General features: G+C 38.2%; 1 protein-coding gene across 1 annotated transcript in view; it reads right to left on the bottom strand.

Annotated features, from left to right (window-relative positions):
- LOC5578435 (lachesin) overlaps positions 1–14,703 on the bottom strand; it is a 334,955-nt gene that overhangs the window by 237,602 nt on the left and 82,650 nt on the right. The window contains exon 2 of the mRNA XM_021849376.1: positions 592–1,388. Coding sequence (XP_021705068.1) covers positions 592–676 — 85 coding nt within the window. The 5' untranslated portion in view covers positions 677–1,388. The remainder of the gene's footprint in view (positions 1–591; positions 1,389–14,703) is intronic.

The following is a 14,703-nucleotide window of genomic DNA, read 5'->3' as shown; positions in this document are numbered from 1 at the left end:
CTAAACGAGTTGAAAAAACAAACACACTAATGGTTTATGACACTGTAGTTTTGTTTGATACACATAAAATAAATATGGAAATATCTCAAATGACCTTCGGCCAACCAACCAAGCCAACCATCCGACTGAGGTTTCCAGTACAGGTCACGAAATTCGAATAGTGTTGTGTGAAAATTTTATTGGAATCGGCTGAAAATTATGGAAGTTGGTAACAAAAAATCACGAAAATTTGGTTGTTGGAAGGTCAGGAACGCAAAGGTAATTGCCATAAAATGTAAACCTTAGGTAGGCGTTCATAAAATAATATAATTATTATAATTATTTCACATAGGTACAGCTTTTCACTTTATGAAACAATCAGTGCAACCAAAACATCGCAAATGCGAATAATGGAAAATTTATCAAAGGAAAATCAGGTGCCAACTGAAGAAACACTTCTGCCGAAGACGTTTACCACCCGAAACCAAAATATTTTAATCATTCTTGAACTTCAATGCAAGTTAAGCAAAAACGTTTTGGTCATGCCTTTGCACATTGAACGGCTTACGTACGGTAAGTTCAAGGGGATCGAAACGAAAACAAGCCACTTACCTTGCAGGGTAGTCGATAGAGATCCGTGCAAACATTTTACTATCAGCGAGAGCACCATTGCAATTTGCATGTAAACAATCTCCATTGTTGGCCGCCTTTTCACTGATCGAAACCGGCGCGGTCCCGTTCCAGTTCGACGTTGAATGGATAATATTGGCTAACGTTTTCTAACTCGTCCTCCTCGTTTCCACGCTCCAGCACTTGAGATACTATGCTCCAGTTATGCACACATGTAGAGTTCTCTCTTCAGGCCCCCTACGCCAGGATTGAACTGTGAAAACAATTTATCCGATCCACTGATTGCCGCCAGACGACCACGCTGTTTGCCTCCACTTAAACGTGTAAGGATGTTCGCTTTACATGTTTTCTTCGCATCGCAGCTGCCTTTTCCCTCCTTTTACTCGCTTTCCCTCCCGGTGCCGTTGTCCAAAGGCTGGGAAAACACGCTGATCCAAAAGCTAACGTTACACTACTGGGTGGCCTCTAGTTGACGTGCACTGGGGTGGATCCAGGCGGAGGACAAATGTAGCACTAGCTTTTCTCATGATTCGATTTTTATGCAAATTCTACTTAAATAAACAACACTTTTCACTCACTTCGGTCGGTTGGCATTTCAGTCACACCTTCTTCGAGAGAGAGCCCCCCAGTAATATATGAATGAGACATTGACTCCTACACGGATTTGCAATCTAATTCCTTCGGCTTTTCTCATGATTCGCTTCAGCTCTGGTAAATCCTTTTGCCGGCGCTACGCGAAAAGTCACTTTACGGTACCTGGTCGTGTGAGGGTAACAAACCTGAAAGAAAAACAGACGGGTAAATATATGCTTAGCATGGCAATTTCTTCATTGATCAAAAGAGCTCAGAAAGGTTTGGCAGGAGTGAAATGTGAAGTTTTTTTTCTTCAATATGTCAACTCATAGCTTATAAATCTAGGTCTTTCAAATAGGCGAGTAGTAAATATAACCAACAATCAAGCAATACGTACGTTGTTTGTATTAGAAGATAAAAAACTACGCTATGGTCTTAGTATTGATTTGTTTTATTTATATTGAATGAAGTTAGAGAAAAAGACAGTAGGAACGTCAAAATACAGGGTGATTACTAATTCCTGCCAGTAAAGTAAATGATCGTAGATAAAAGATGTATGTATGAGTTTTAATTTCCAGTGTACATCCTGTTTAGTTCATCTATGAAGTTTGTTTTGACAATGTAAAGATTCAATCTTTTTTTCATTTACCATAGTTTTTAGTCATATGTGTTGTTTTAAAGGCATTACACCTGGCACGCACGTTTTCCACAGATATGTATTTCTGACTAAACTCCGCTGAAAAGTTTACCTGATTGAAGCAGCATGTTAGCACAATCTTTAAAACTTACTAGGAAACAGCATAGGACTGATTATGAAAAATTTTAGCGAAAAAAATATGTCTTTTTTTACTAAAATATGGTCGGGGTTCTGCTAAACCGCACCAAGTGCCATTTTTTCCCAAATTGAGTTTTTTACACCAAAGGACTAAAATAATCATAACCTCTCTACCATAAAAATATCGAGTGATTTGAACGATTCCTTGTAATCTTAGATCATAAATTTTGTTTGGAAGGGCACGTAAAACTGTAATTTTGTTCAGCCAGAGTGAACCATAAACCAACGCACGTCATCAGAGGGAATTCATTTTTCAGATATAAAGCTATGTTTTTCCAATTTGCTTTTATATTCTTACAATTTATCCATTCCAAGCAACTCATAGAAACAGAGGCAAGTGAAGTTGGGCAGCAATTGATTAATTAAAATTAAATTTTGTTTCGGTGGCGTTGATCTATTTTCTTTGAAATTTTATCCAGCCACACCGCACTAAGTACTGTTTATCTGAAAATCACATTTAGACATGAAGTAAAGGCATTTACATAGGTACTATAAATACTTGCATTTGCTTGTTATATAACATGTTTATCAATCCACACAAAAGCCGTAATGAAAAAATGAAATAATTTAATCTGTTACTGTATGAACAATTCAGGTGGACTTGGTGCGCTTTAGTTGTTCAGAAAATGGCATTTTCGCCATCACACCCCGTCAGACAAAGTGCACATAACTTGATTCTAGTTTATCACCATTCCTTCAAGAAGTGAAGATGACCTAGTGGTAGCACATTAGATTACCACTCAGAAGGCACGGGTTTGAATCCCGATGAAACTTTGTTTTCTGATGTTCTATCCGATGGTGATGGAAATCAAACAACTTTTAGATTCTGTGGTTATTTTTATATTGCAGTAAAACATCAGCAGGTCAATGTACATCTGGAATGGTGGTCATTCCTGGTGAACACTTCACGCATTGAACTGTAAGCTTGATCAGCAGAGGTGCACCAAATGGGAGCAACTTGGTGCGCTTTAGCAGAGCGAATTCATGGTTTTCTTCGATCATTAGGATTTATGTATGAACACGTGAGAACCTTGATTCAATACATACGAATCCTTCCCATAAACACTTGTGACATGGATTCCAACATGCACGGTGATGATAAGCATCATTTGTCTCCAATTTTACTTGTGTTGCCGGAAACTGTGAAACACACCCAACCATACCGAACCAAGAACCATATTTTTCAATTTTTGTTCAGCCAGAGTGAACTGAGTGCTTCATATTGTTTAATGAAATCCAATTACATCGTTAATTTTGGATGATATACTAGTATATTTAATCTCGGTGTACTTATTGAACACTGTTAATCGCATGTGAGCGATAAAAAAATCCAAATTATCGTCCACGATAAACTAGTACAGGAAAAGACTTTAAAGTAAAATATCTCGGAATAAGATTTTGGCACTTGGTGCGGTTTAGCAGAACCCTGACCATACATGCTTTTGAATAACGTGCGTGTTAAGTGTAATGCTTCTGAAACAACGAATGTGGCTGGAAATTAAGGTAATAAAATAAATATGTTATCTATGTAAAGACAAATGTTATAGAGGTACAAAGCTGAATATGCACTGGTAATTAAAATTCATGCAACCATCTTTTTTCTATGATTACTTATTTTACTGACAGGAAATAGTAATCACCCTGTAAATGTTCTTAGTACCGAAGTATACCTGTATCTTTCGGTGTTTATTCATATTCCTAAAAACACGGAATGCTCTCGAAAAGTAAATTTTCTTGTTTCGTTTTATGTCTGTTGAATAAAAGATCCACATGCTTGTCAAAAATGTACACGATTAAGAATTCATTCGATCTCAGAAGAGGTGTTTTTGGCGAAAATTTATGTAACGTATCGTTTTTTGTACGATGTTCGTAAATTTATTTAAAGCTATTTAATGAAAAAAAAAAATATTGAAATAATAATAATTATCCTGAAATGAATGTGATTTGTATAAAAGTAGGGCATATTCTTGGCCATACCTGCTCTGAAGTTCAAAATATTTCGGAATATAATATTTAGATTCTCCAGCGTAATCTAGATACTTATGAAAATTTGCATATGCGTTGAAGTTGAGAGAAATAAAATGCTTGAAGTGTATCTTTTGGTAATGTAATAAAAAAATCTCTAGGAAGCTTCACCAAACTATCCAGAATATTATTAGCTTAGCTTAGCTTAGCTTAGCTTAGACTGACTACACATATCAATGGTTGCTATTCCGTGATTGACCGAAGTCAGTGAAAATGCACAAAGAATCAACTAGAAGTTTGGCTGGGATTGGCCATAATCTTCTTCAATGTGCATAATTCAGTGCCTTTATTTATACAGGGTCAATAACGGCGCCGGCCACGTCCTTGCAGTCAGGTGGGATTGGGGGAAGGAATGTTAGTGTGTAACCTTTGCTATTTGGAGACCGTGTTTGCCTCTGCATCTCCACAAAGGTTACTGGGAGGGATGTTTGTTAATGGAAAGGATCGTTGGGTCACAGGATTCACTTTGATAAGCGATTAGACCATGATAAATAATGATTTGTGAGATATATACATGCTTATTTGTAAATATAATATTTTCATTTGATATGAACAATTTCTATGTAGTGGAAAATTATGCCAACACTTGAGGTGACGAATCATTCAAAGTTTGTTGAACAAATACCTAAATGTAACATTCCTACAGCTGTCAGGACGAAAGCATGTGCTATTATATTTTACTTATTTGAAAAGAAACAAAAAACTTGATTGGTTGGAACATTATAGAACACTCTTATTCTTATGCCGACACTTACAGTGGCGAACCATCCAAAGTTTGTTGAATAAAGTGAACTTTTCGCAAGTCTCCACTTGTAGTGTCGAACCATTCAAAGTTTTTTTTTTTAATTACAAAAATAAAGGTAAAAAGGGGTGTTCTGAAAAAAAATGTGAAACATAAATAATTCATGAACCAGAGTTTGTGTCGACACTCACAGTGACGAACAATTCATAGTTTGTTGAAAATTCATATTTACGTCCCACAATTGTAACGATTAAATTTGCAGTCCTACATATTTTATAGATTAGAAATAGTAGCATGAAACGAGCTCACCAATTGATCCTTTATCCTTCACTGTGCAGCCACAATCCACTCTCAGCCTCACTCGTTTGCTCGGCTTTATAAAAGCACTCAGAAAAAAAGGCGCGCGATCCGAAAAGGAAAAAAAAACTTGGCTTTCTTGACGCACTGCCCAGCAGCAAGCGTCAAGGTCAAAGGATCAAAAAGAACTAACCGATCACGCCACTTTTTCACTTACTAAACCGACGCGCGACATGTTTGATCCTGCCTTCGGCGCTCGCCCCCGTTGGAGCAAGCGTCAAGGTCGAAAGATCAAACAGAACTAACCGATCGCGGCACTTTTTCACTTACTAAACCGACGCGCGACATGTTTGATCCTCCCAAACTATCCAGAATATTATTGTATAAAAACTAATTTGGTTTTGGTGATGAAATTGGCTCCGTAATGGCTTATAACGCTTGAGCCTATGGAAGAATAGTGAATTATGAAAAACTTTGATGGCATGTAAGTGCAATGTGTCATTGAAAACATTTGAACATGCTTACTGGAATTAGAATGCCTAACGGCGCCGACCAAGTACTAACAGTCAGTTGGGATGGGGAAGGAATGTAAGGGTGTAATGATTGTTGCTTCTAGAGACCGATAATACCTCTGTATTTGCACAATCACAACGGGAAGGGTATTTATTAGTGAGGAAGGGAAAATATGTCAAACTATTCAAAGGTTATTTTTAGCGATGGGAGTGAAAGAAAGTTATCTACCTATCTATATAAATAAAAATGGAGTGGTATGTCACGAGATGGCTTGAGAACGGAAGAATGAATTGACGTAGGTTTTTCACTGTTGCACTCGACAAGGGCTGCGACATGATAGTGCGGGGAAAATGTTTGGAAAGTCACCGGAATAATCGGGTAAACGATAGAATACTAATGTATCATTTTGTATGGGGGATTACATGACGTTCTACAACAGCCTACATGATACATGGACCACTAGTGCCTTATAAAGTTATATCTTTTAAGAATAATAGTTGCAAAAACTTGCAGTGACGAACCATTCACAGTTTGTTTGAAAAATACAATAACACAAATGGTGTAATTTTGAAAATAACTTAAAAACCCTAATCAATTCTCCAAATTTAATACAGTTCGATTTAAATTAGTGGAATTGTTATGAAAAGTTTATAAAAGAAACCGTTTATGGTATCTCTAAGAAAACGTAACCCTGTTGTACGTCGACATTCGCAATATCGAACAAATCAAAGGTTATTATTGGTAATAACGAAAAAAGAAAGATGTATGTACATTTCAATTATTTTAAACAGAATAAACGATTATGCTGACACTGGTAGTGACGAACTATACATCATTTGTTTGAAAAATACAAAACGTAACGTTGCCTCATAAGCATGAAACGAGTTCGCCAGTTTGTAGTCCATCCTTGACCGAACACGAATATCTTTTCGCACTCGCACAACGCGAACCGGACACGATTGACCTTGATTCCATCGCTCGCTCCACAGGAACATGAAACCGCATCGCCAACGACACGAGAAAAAATAAACACGATTGATTCAGCTTCTCCGATGCACTCCATAAATGTTACTGAGAGCGATAAGTGAGAGATACTCTCAATTTTCTTTTGTATTCTTCCGTATGCACGCCACTCGGTTGTTACGAAAAAGTAACAGATGATGCCAAATAAACGAGATAAGCTAAACATAACACTGCGGAACACGTTTTTGTGTCAAGCACCAAAGTACCGCTATTAACTCAACTTAGTGTGAAACTCCTTTGAATCCACTAATAACGGTATAAAAGTAGTGGTACACAAAATATATTCTCCTATTTGTTGGTAATAGTGAAATTATAATTGATAAAACGTTGTTGCCAGTAATCGCCACTTAAATTTGAGTCTCTTCTCTTTCGTCTAAATAAGATTGCTTGATGTCGTACGTAACCATCAACGTATCTGACAGCGCTGCAAGCGAGCAGCCGGCGTTAAATTAGAAAAATAAAAAAAGCGGAATGTTGTGATCAAATGAATGTTTTTAGCACGGTTTGGTGAAATTTTAAGTTTTTCTCATCAGAAATCAACCAGTAATTGTTCTTTAATTAACAAGTTGTGAAAGTAAACTGTGTAGGAGGTTCTACGTTTAGCGAAAGTGCTAAAATTAGGCGAAAAGTGTTCTTCGTACGCAGGCGGATAAGTGTAAACAATGGTAGCAAATTTAAACGTCCGTGTTGAAAATTAGCACGGTACATGAAATTTCCACCAGCTACTAGTGCTAAAACTAAGGAAATCGTAAGGTAATAGTGTTTCGGATTCTCGTTAGCAATTTGGGAGTGAACTTAGTGTAGGTAAGTGAAATATTTTGAGAAATAATGTGGACTTCCAGAAATGTGTTTGTATATGTAAGGAAGCCATTTTCACTGCCATGACAGGGATTCCTTCTTATATGTCCTTAAGGTTGCTGAATCCCTACATACATACAAGTTTGACAGCTTGTATGGTAATTTATTTGCTTTATTTGCCACTGAATTCTAATTTTATGTGTTTAACATTTTCGTGGTTCAGAAAAGTATTGTGTTTTGCTATATGGGAGAAACGAAGAATTTTTTATGTAGATTGCAAGGATACTAAAAAATAGATTCAATGTAATTTTTATCTTGAAATTTCAACTAAATTAGCTTAGCTTAGCTTAGACTGACTACACATATCAATGGTTGCTATTCCGTGATTGACCGAAGTCAGTGAAAATGCACAAAGAAGTTCGGCTGGGATTGGCCATAATCTTCTTCAATGTGCATAATTCAGTGCCTCTATTTATACAGGGTCAATAACGGCGCCGGCCACGTCCTTACAGTCAGGTGGGATTGGGGGAAGGAATGTTAGTGTGTAACCTTTGCTATTTGGAGACCGTGTTTGCCTCTGCATCTCCACAAAGGTTACTGGGAGGGATGTTTGTTAATGGGAAGGATCGTTGGGTCACAGGATTCACTTTGATAAGCGATTAGACCATGATAAACAATGATTTGTGAGATATATACATGCTTATTTGTAAATATAATATTTTCATTTGATATGAACAATTTCTATGTAGTGGAAAATTATGCCGACACTTGATGTGACGAACCATTCAAAGTTTGTTGAACAAATACCTAAATGTAACATTCCTACAGCTGTCAGGACGAAAGCATGTGTTATTATATTTTACTTATTTGAAAAGAAACAAAAAACTCGATTGGTTGGAACATCATAGAACACTCTTATACGGGTTTATTCCATGACCGGCGCGAGGTGACAATCGTCGGCCTCGCACAGCAAGGTGACAATTCTCGACTCGAGTGAAGTGACTCGCCGTGTAAATCAAATGGAGAGTCACTTCACTCGAGTCGAGAACTGCCACCGCGCCACACGAGACCGACAACTGTCACCCCAAGCCAGTCGTAGAATAAACCCGATTCTTATGCCGACACTTACAGTGGCGAACCATCCAAAGTTTGTTGAATAAAGTGAACCTTTCGCAAGTCTACACGAACCATTCAAAGTTTTTTTAATTACAAAAATAAAGGTAAAAAGGGGTGTTCTGAAAATAAAAAAAAAAATGTGAAACATAAATAATTCATGAATCAGAGTTTGTGTCGACACTCACAGTGACGAACAATTCATAGTTTGTTGAAAATTCATATTTACGTCCCACAATTGTAACGATTAAATGTGCAGTCATACATATTTTATAGATTAGAAATAGTAGCATGAAACAAGCTCACCAATTGATCCTTTATCCTTCACTGTGCAGCCACAATCCACTCTCAGCCTCACTCGATTGCTCGGCTATATAAAAGCACTCAGATAAAAATAGGCGGAAAAAATAGGAAAAAAAAACTTGGCTTTCTTGACGCACTGCCCAGCAGCAGCGTCAAGGTCAAAGGATCAAAAAGAACTAACCGATCACGCCACTTTTTCACTTACTAGACCGACGCGCGACATGTTTGATCCTGCCTTCGTCGCTCGCCCCCGTAGGAGCAAGCGTCAAGGTCGAAAGATCAAACAGAACTCTATCTTGAAATTTCAACTAAATTATGTCTAAATTGACAGTTTAGATCTTATTTTGCATGCTTGGTGGATTAGATCACAAAAAATAGATAAATTATACCTTAAGTTTTATGTAAACATTAATCAAACCAGTGTTTTATATAACTTTTTTCGACCTATAGGTAAAAATTGTGACTTGCTTGAACATCAGCGACCCCAAATCTACTAGAGGCACTTTATTTGATCCTTGAGACACGCAAAAATGTCATTTTTGTTACGATATGCAATTGTTAGTACATTAATTTTCAGTTTACGTGGTTAATGAAAATTATAACAAAGATTGATTGAGTCTCACATTTTTCATATTAATTAAATATTGGTTGAATTTTCTCTCATTGTAGTGTATCAAATACATCCTTTGAACATGGTATTTGATCACTAGAGAAACAGCACAAATGGCACTGAAAACGAAAAAAAAAAAGTAAAACAAAACCCTCAGCCACCAGAAAGTGGTAGACAACAATGACATCACGGCAGCAGCTTCACTGAAATTGATAGTGCGGTAAAAGTTCCGGCTTAGTTGGCTATCCACAGCCGCTCTCTGTTCCGAGGGACGACTCGACCGGACGCTCGATACCAGTACCGCTTAGTGTCACTTTATGCCGCTTGGTGGCGGTAGCGATGGCATCAATGGTTTCATTTTCAGTTCATTCCTCGAGTGTGAAACTTTTGCCGCCCAGATCCAAAACAACGTTTTGCTTTTTAAAATCGCAGCTGCAACTTGGAACTGTTGTACTAGTGAAGTCAAATGGGATGGTTCTCAATCTTGGGAGCTAGATATGTTATGCAAATGCACAGTTGAAGGGCAAAGTTTATATATGGAGTATATACGCAACGTACGAATACACGTAACCAGACACACGAAAAACTTTTCTCCGCAGGAAAAAAAAAAAAAACATTGACAAAATGAGACAAGCATTAACAAACATATTTCAGTCATAAATCTCACCCGAGAAACTTGCGAACCGCTGGTTCCAAAGCCAGCCTTGCAAGCAAGGGTGTCGTCGACGAACTCATCGTCATTATCGTTTGCCAGGGCTATTTGGGTGCCGTGTTCACGCTTTTGCCCAGGAATCCCGGATCAATGTGAATTTGTTAGAATTTACTGCTGGTATTAGAAGGAAAACTTTTGCCGACTGTGTTTGCAGCAGATAGCTATGGGGAGCAGACTGAGCGCGACCAGCCAGTAGTCGTAGTAGCAAAGCGAGTGCACGTTGACGCAGATGACTTGCCTGCAAGTTTCACAGTTCAGTTGACTAATCCTCTTGGTTTTTTCTCCATCATGGCACTATCGAGCAGTCACTTTTCACCACTCAGAACAGCAGCGTGGTTGAACTTTTGGGGCGTTGGGAAGAGGTCGAAAAGGTTTCCAATTCGAACTTTGTTATTTAGCTTCCAGCTATACTTGGGGTGGTGGCGATTTTACGCCATAATCTGATTCTCCGCTTTGTGCCGTTTGCAAATTGGTAAGCTGGAACGTACAGGTAGCTTTGTCTTTACTGGAGAAATGAAATATTGTAATTAGTTTTAATTTTGTGACTCAATTAGTCATCTGGGATTACAACATTGTTTGCTGGAACACTCTGGAAATTTTCCGGGATACAGATAACAATGTGTCAGAGATCGCATCATATGGTAATTGTGAACAGGAACATTGCCTTTTGTCATGTTTCATATCGAGAACAAACACCAAATGCAGTGCTGAGGCTAGAAGTATTACCATGGCTGGGGTGTTGTCACCCATGTATAAAGGTTTTATTTGAGATGTAAGTAACTAAACTGTTGTGACCAGGTGACGATACCTCTCTAGTTGAAATATCTCTTCTTGGTTACTTCTTTCATTTCTGGCGTTACGTCCTAATTTTTACAGAGCAGACTCCTCAGCTAAGTATTTTTTGTGTATATTAGTGACACTTTACACCAAGGGTGCATTCGTGTCAGGGAAAAATTCTTATTCTTTTTGCTGATTCATCACGATTTACATTTCACATGCACAGTTTCACATACAATCTTGTATCACGTAGATACTTCAGTAAATTATCGTTTCTTTCTGTTATCCAGTGCTTTTTTCAAGGTAAGAGAGTCGATGGCGTATCGTTTCCTTTCGTCCTCATACTTTCTGTAGTACAAGATGAGATGTCGTACATCCAGTGTGATTCCTCAACACTCGCAGATGGGCGGGTGTTCGTTAAACCATCTCTTCGTATCGTCCTCTATCTCCCTAAGCTTGTTCTCTCTAGTTTGGAACCACTGACTATCCCATGCGCGCCATATAGATTCTTTCGTCGCTCCCAGTGTATCTTCGCCGGTGACAAGGATGTTGCTGTAGAGCTCCGTTGGCGATCCGCTTCATGATTTCCGTTTATGCCAGCATATACCGGGATCCAGAAGAATCAAACATTTTTGTTTCCGACGTTCTGTTCAATTTATTGAATCCACGGGTGTTTGGAAGCTCCGGCCTTGAAGTTCAGCAGACAACTCGCCGAATCCGTAAGGATTGCCGCCTCGTTTCTAATATTGGGGATTGAAACCGTGGGTGGGCTTCGTGGCCGTGCGGTTAACGGCGTCAACCGTGTTGCCTAATGTTCGTGATTGTTCAGTCTGTGCAGCCTTTGGCTGAAGACGGTGTAAATTGTCTTTTTTTTAAATTGCATACTAGGCCGTCCCTTATTTTTCGAAAATGCGAAATGTTATGAGTTCGTCATTGTAAAGTGCTCGTTTTGGTAAGAAAAAAATCAGGTAAAAATTTGAAGTCCGTACGTGGACGCTAAGTGGTTCCCCAACGGTATTGGGCGTAGATTATACCGTGCGCAAAATTGAGCTCGCTGCTCTAGTGCACGCAGCAAGAGTGCGAAAAGCCACCAGTAACGAATTGTCCTGCGCGCGTTGATAATCAGCATAGAAGTTTGTTTTCTTTGGGTTGATTTAAATATTACGTAACGCCAAATTTGTCAATTTTAGAGTCCCTCCCGCTTGTAACAGATTTTGTATGAAAAATTTAAAAATTTTGTATGGACCGGAACACAACGGAAGAATCCCTCCCTCCCCCTGTTGCGTTACGTAATATTTGAACGATTCCTTTGTAGTTCAACAATTTTATGTCAGCGTGCAGTATTTTGAAGATATCCACAGTATAATACATTATTTTACTTAATATTCTATGCTGATTATCAATTTGTTACTAGTGGCTTTTCGTACTTATGTTGCGTACACAAAAGCAGCGAGCTCGATTAGCTAAGATCGGTAAACCTGTCATTATAATAATCTTGGGCTGAACACTCCAGAAAGGCCATTATTATGAAATGCGGCTCCTACCGAGTCTTCGCACTTCCAGCCGTAAGTGTAGACGAAGGTGGAGTTATGGAAGCGGGTCGACAGAAGTTGCTGGATGACTGGTCGAACATTCTCCGGTGGGTTTCTGGCTTGTAAGCGCGCCAAATCAAAGGAATGGAGTTGTTTACGGAAAACGCCAGCAATGTGCATGTGTATATCGTGTGGCAGGTACGAAGATACACTATGCCCTGGGAAGTCGAAGAAATTTCCAACCCGAAAAGATCCTCGACCAGTGGGATTCGAACCCACGACCCTCAGCTTGGTCTTGCTGAATAGCTGCGCGTTTACCCGCTTCGGCTATGACCGAAATTATCGGTCTGGTAACAAAGGCTCCGAAAGCAAATCGAACCATTCTGTTATGTGCCACCTCTTTTTTATACACTGGGCACTGGCGATAAGTTGGCCGATGGTCACCCTTGCAGTTACGATACACTGAAGCTTCACCACATTCTTCCCTAGGCCGTCCCTTATTTTTCGAAAATGCGAAATGTTAAAAGTTCGTCATTGTAAAGTGCTCGTTTGGGTAAGAAAAAAATCAGGTGAAAATTTGAAGTCCGTACGTAGACGCTAACTGGTCTCCCAACGACCGTAAATGTATTAGGTGTAGATGGCCCCCGTACGTCAAATCGAGCTCGCTGTTCTAGTGTACACAACATAAGTACGAAAAGCCACTAGTAACAAATTGATAATCTGCATAGAATTTTAAGTAAAATAATATTCTATACTGTTAATACCTTCATAACACTGCACGCTGACATAACATTCATAACTACAAAGGGGTCGTACAAATATTACGTAACGTAACAGGGGGAATGAGGGGGTCTTCCGTAGTGTTACGGTCCATACAAAAAAAAAATTATTTTTCTTACAAAAGTTGTTACGTGGATAAGGGAGGGGGTCTAAAATTGACAAATTTTGCGTTACGTAATATTTGAATCATCTCAAAGAAAACAAACTTCTAATGCTGATTATCAACGCGCGCAGAACAATTTGTTACTGGCGGCTTTTCATACTCATGCAGCGTGCACTAGAGCAGCGAGCTCAATTTTGCGCACGGTATAATCTACGCCATGATCTACGCCCAATACCGTTGGGGGACCACTTAACGTCCACGTACCGTCAAGCTACCATTCACCGTGCATTTAAAAAAAAATTGCACTTCAAAAAATTATATAACTTTTCCAAATAATTTGAAGCGCACTAGAATACCACTACGTAGCGTGCAATTATATAATAATTCAGGGAAAAATCTAAAACTAGTGATGCATAATAAAAAATTACTCAAAAATTATGTTTGGAAATGTAATGTTAAAGTCGCCTCGTACCGTTCTATGTCACCATTTACCGTGCACACTAGTGCACCGTTCACCGTGCGTATAGTTTTCGTCATGATTTAATTTTGTATCTCGAAGAAACGTTGTTGATGGTGCAACTATGTTGCTAGTAGTGTGCGCAATTATTTTTAAGAGTATTCAAATCTTAATTTACAATAAAAACCATAAAAAGTTTAAAAATTGGCTGAATAATTATTTTTTCATTAAAATCGTTATAGGAGGTTTGTCTGTATTGTCCAAACCATTCCATGTTCACTCAAAAACTAAATATAAAGTAGTTTAATGACGACATAACAATAAATTAAATATTACCGAATAATTTCATGCCTTTTACACTAACGCACGGTAATAGGAACCATATATATTGAAAAGGATCCATTCACCGTGCATTTGGGTTTCGACTGGAACAAAATAAAAAAAATCTAATTTGCATAAAATCTTATTGCTCATACGATGAAATACATCTTACTAATAGTATCCACAGTGAAAACTTGTTGAATTTTAAAAAATTACATACTCTATCGTTAAAATTGATAAATGTGATTTTTTGGCGTTTCTTCTAAAAGTGTTAAAAAATATCATTATGAAACAGAATTCACATGATTTTGACTACATAAACTAGGTTATCCCAAATGCTTTGTGACAAAAACGACTTCATTTCATCAGTTTTATCTTATTTTGCTGACAAAAGAATAATTTATAAAAAATTGTATGAATTTTCTGTAGGAATTTGTATATGTGGACGGTGAATGGAGGCCGCACGGTGACTGGTGACTTAACGGTACGGACTTCAAATTTTTACCTGATTTTTTTCTCACCAAAACGAGCACTTTACAATGACGAACTTTTAACATTTCGCATTTTCGAAAAATAAGGG

This window comes from Aedes aegypti, chromosome 3 (assembly GCF_002204515.2).
Source record: "Aedes aegypti strain LVP_AGWG chromosome 3, AaegL5.0 Primary Assembly, whole genome shotgun sequence".
Taxonomy (NCBI): domain Eukaryota; kingdom Metazoa; phylum Arthropoda; class Insecta; order Diptera; family Culicidae; genus Aedes; species Aedes aegypti.
The sequence above is the reverse complement of the archived record's forward strand: the minus strand, read 5'-3'. Positions and strand labels throughout refer to the sequence as shown.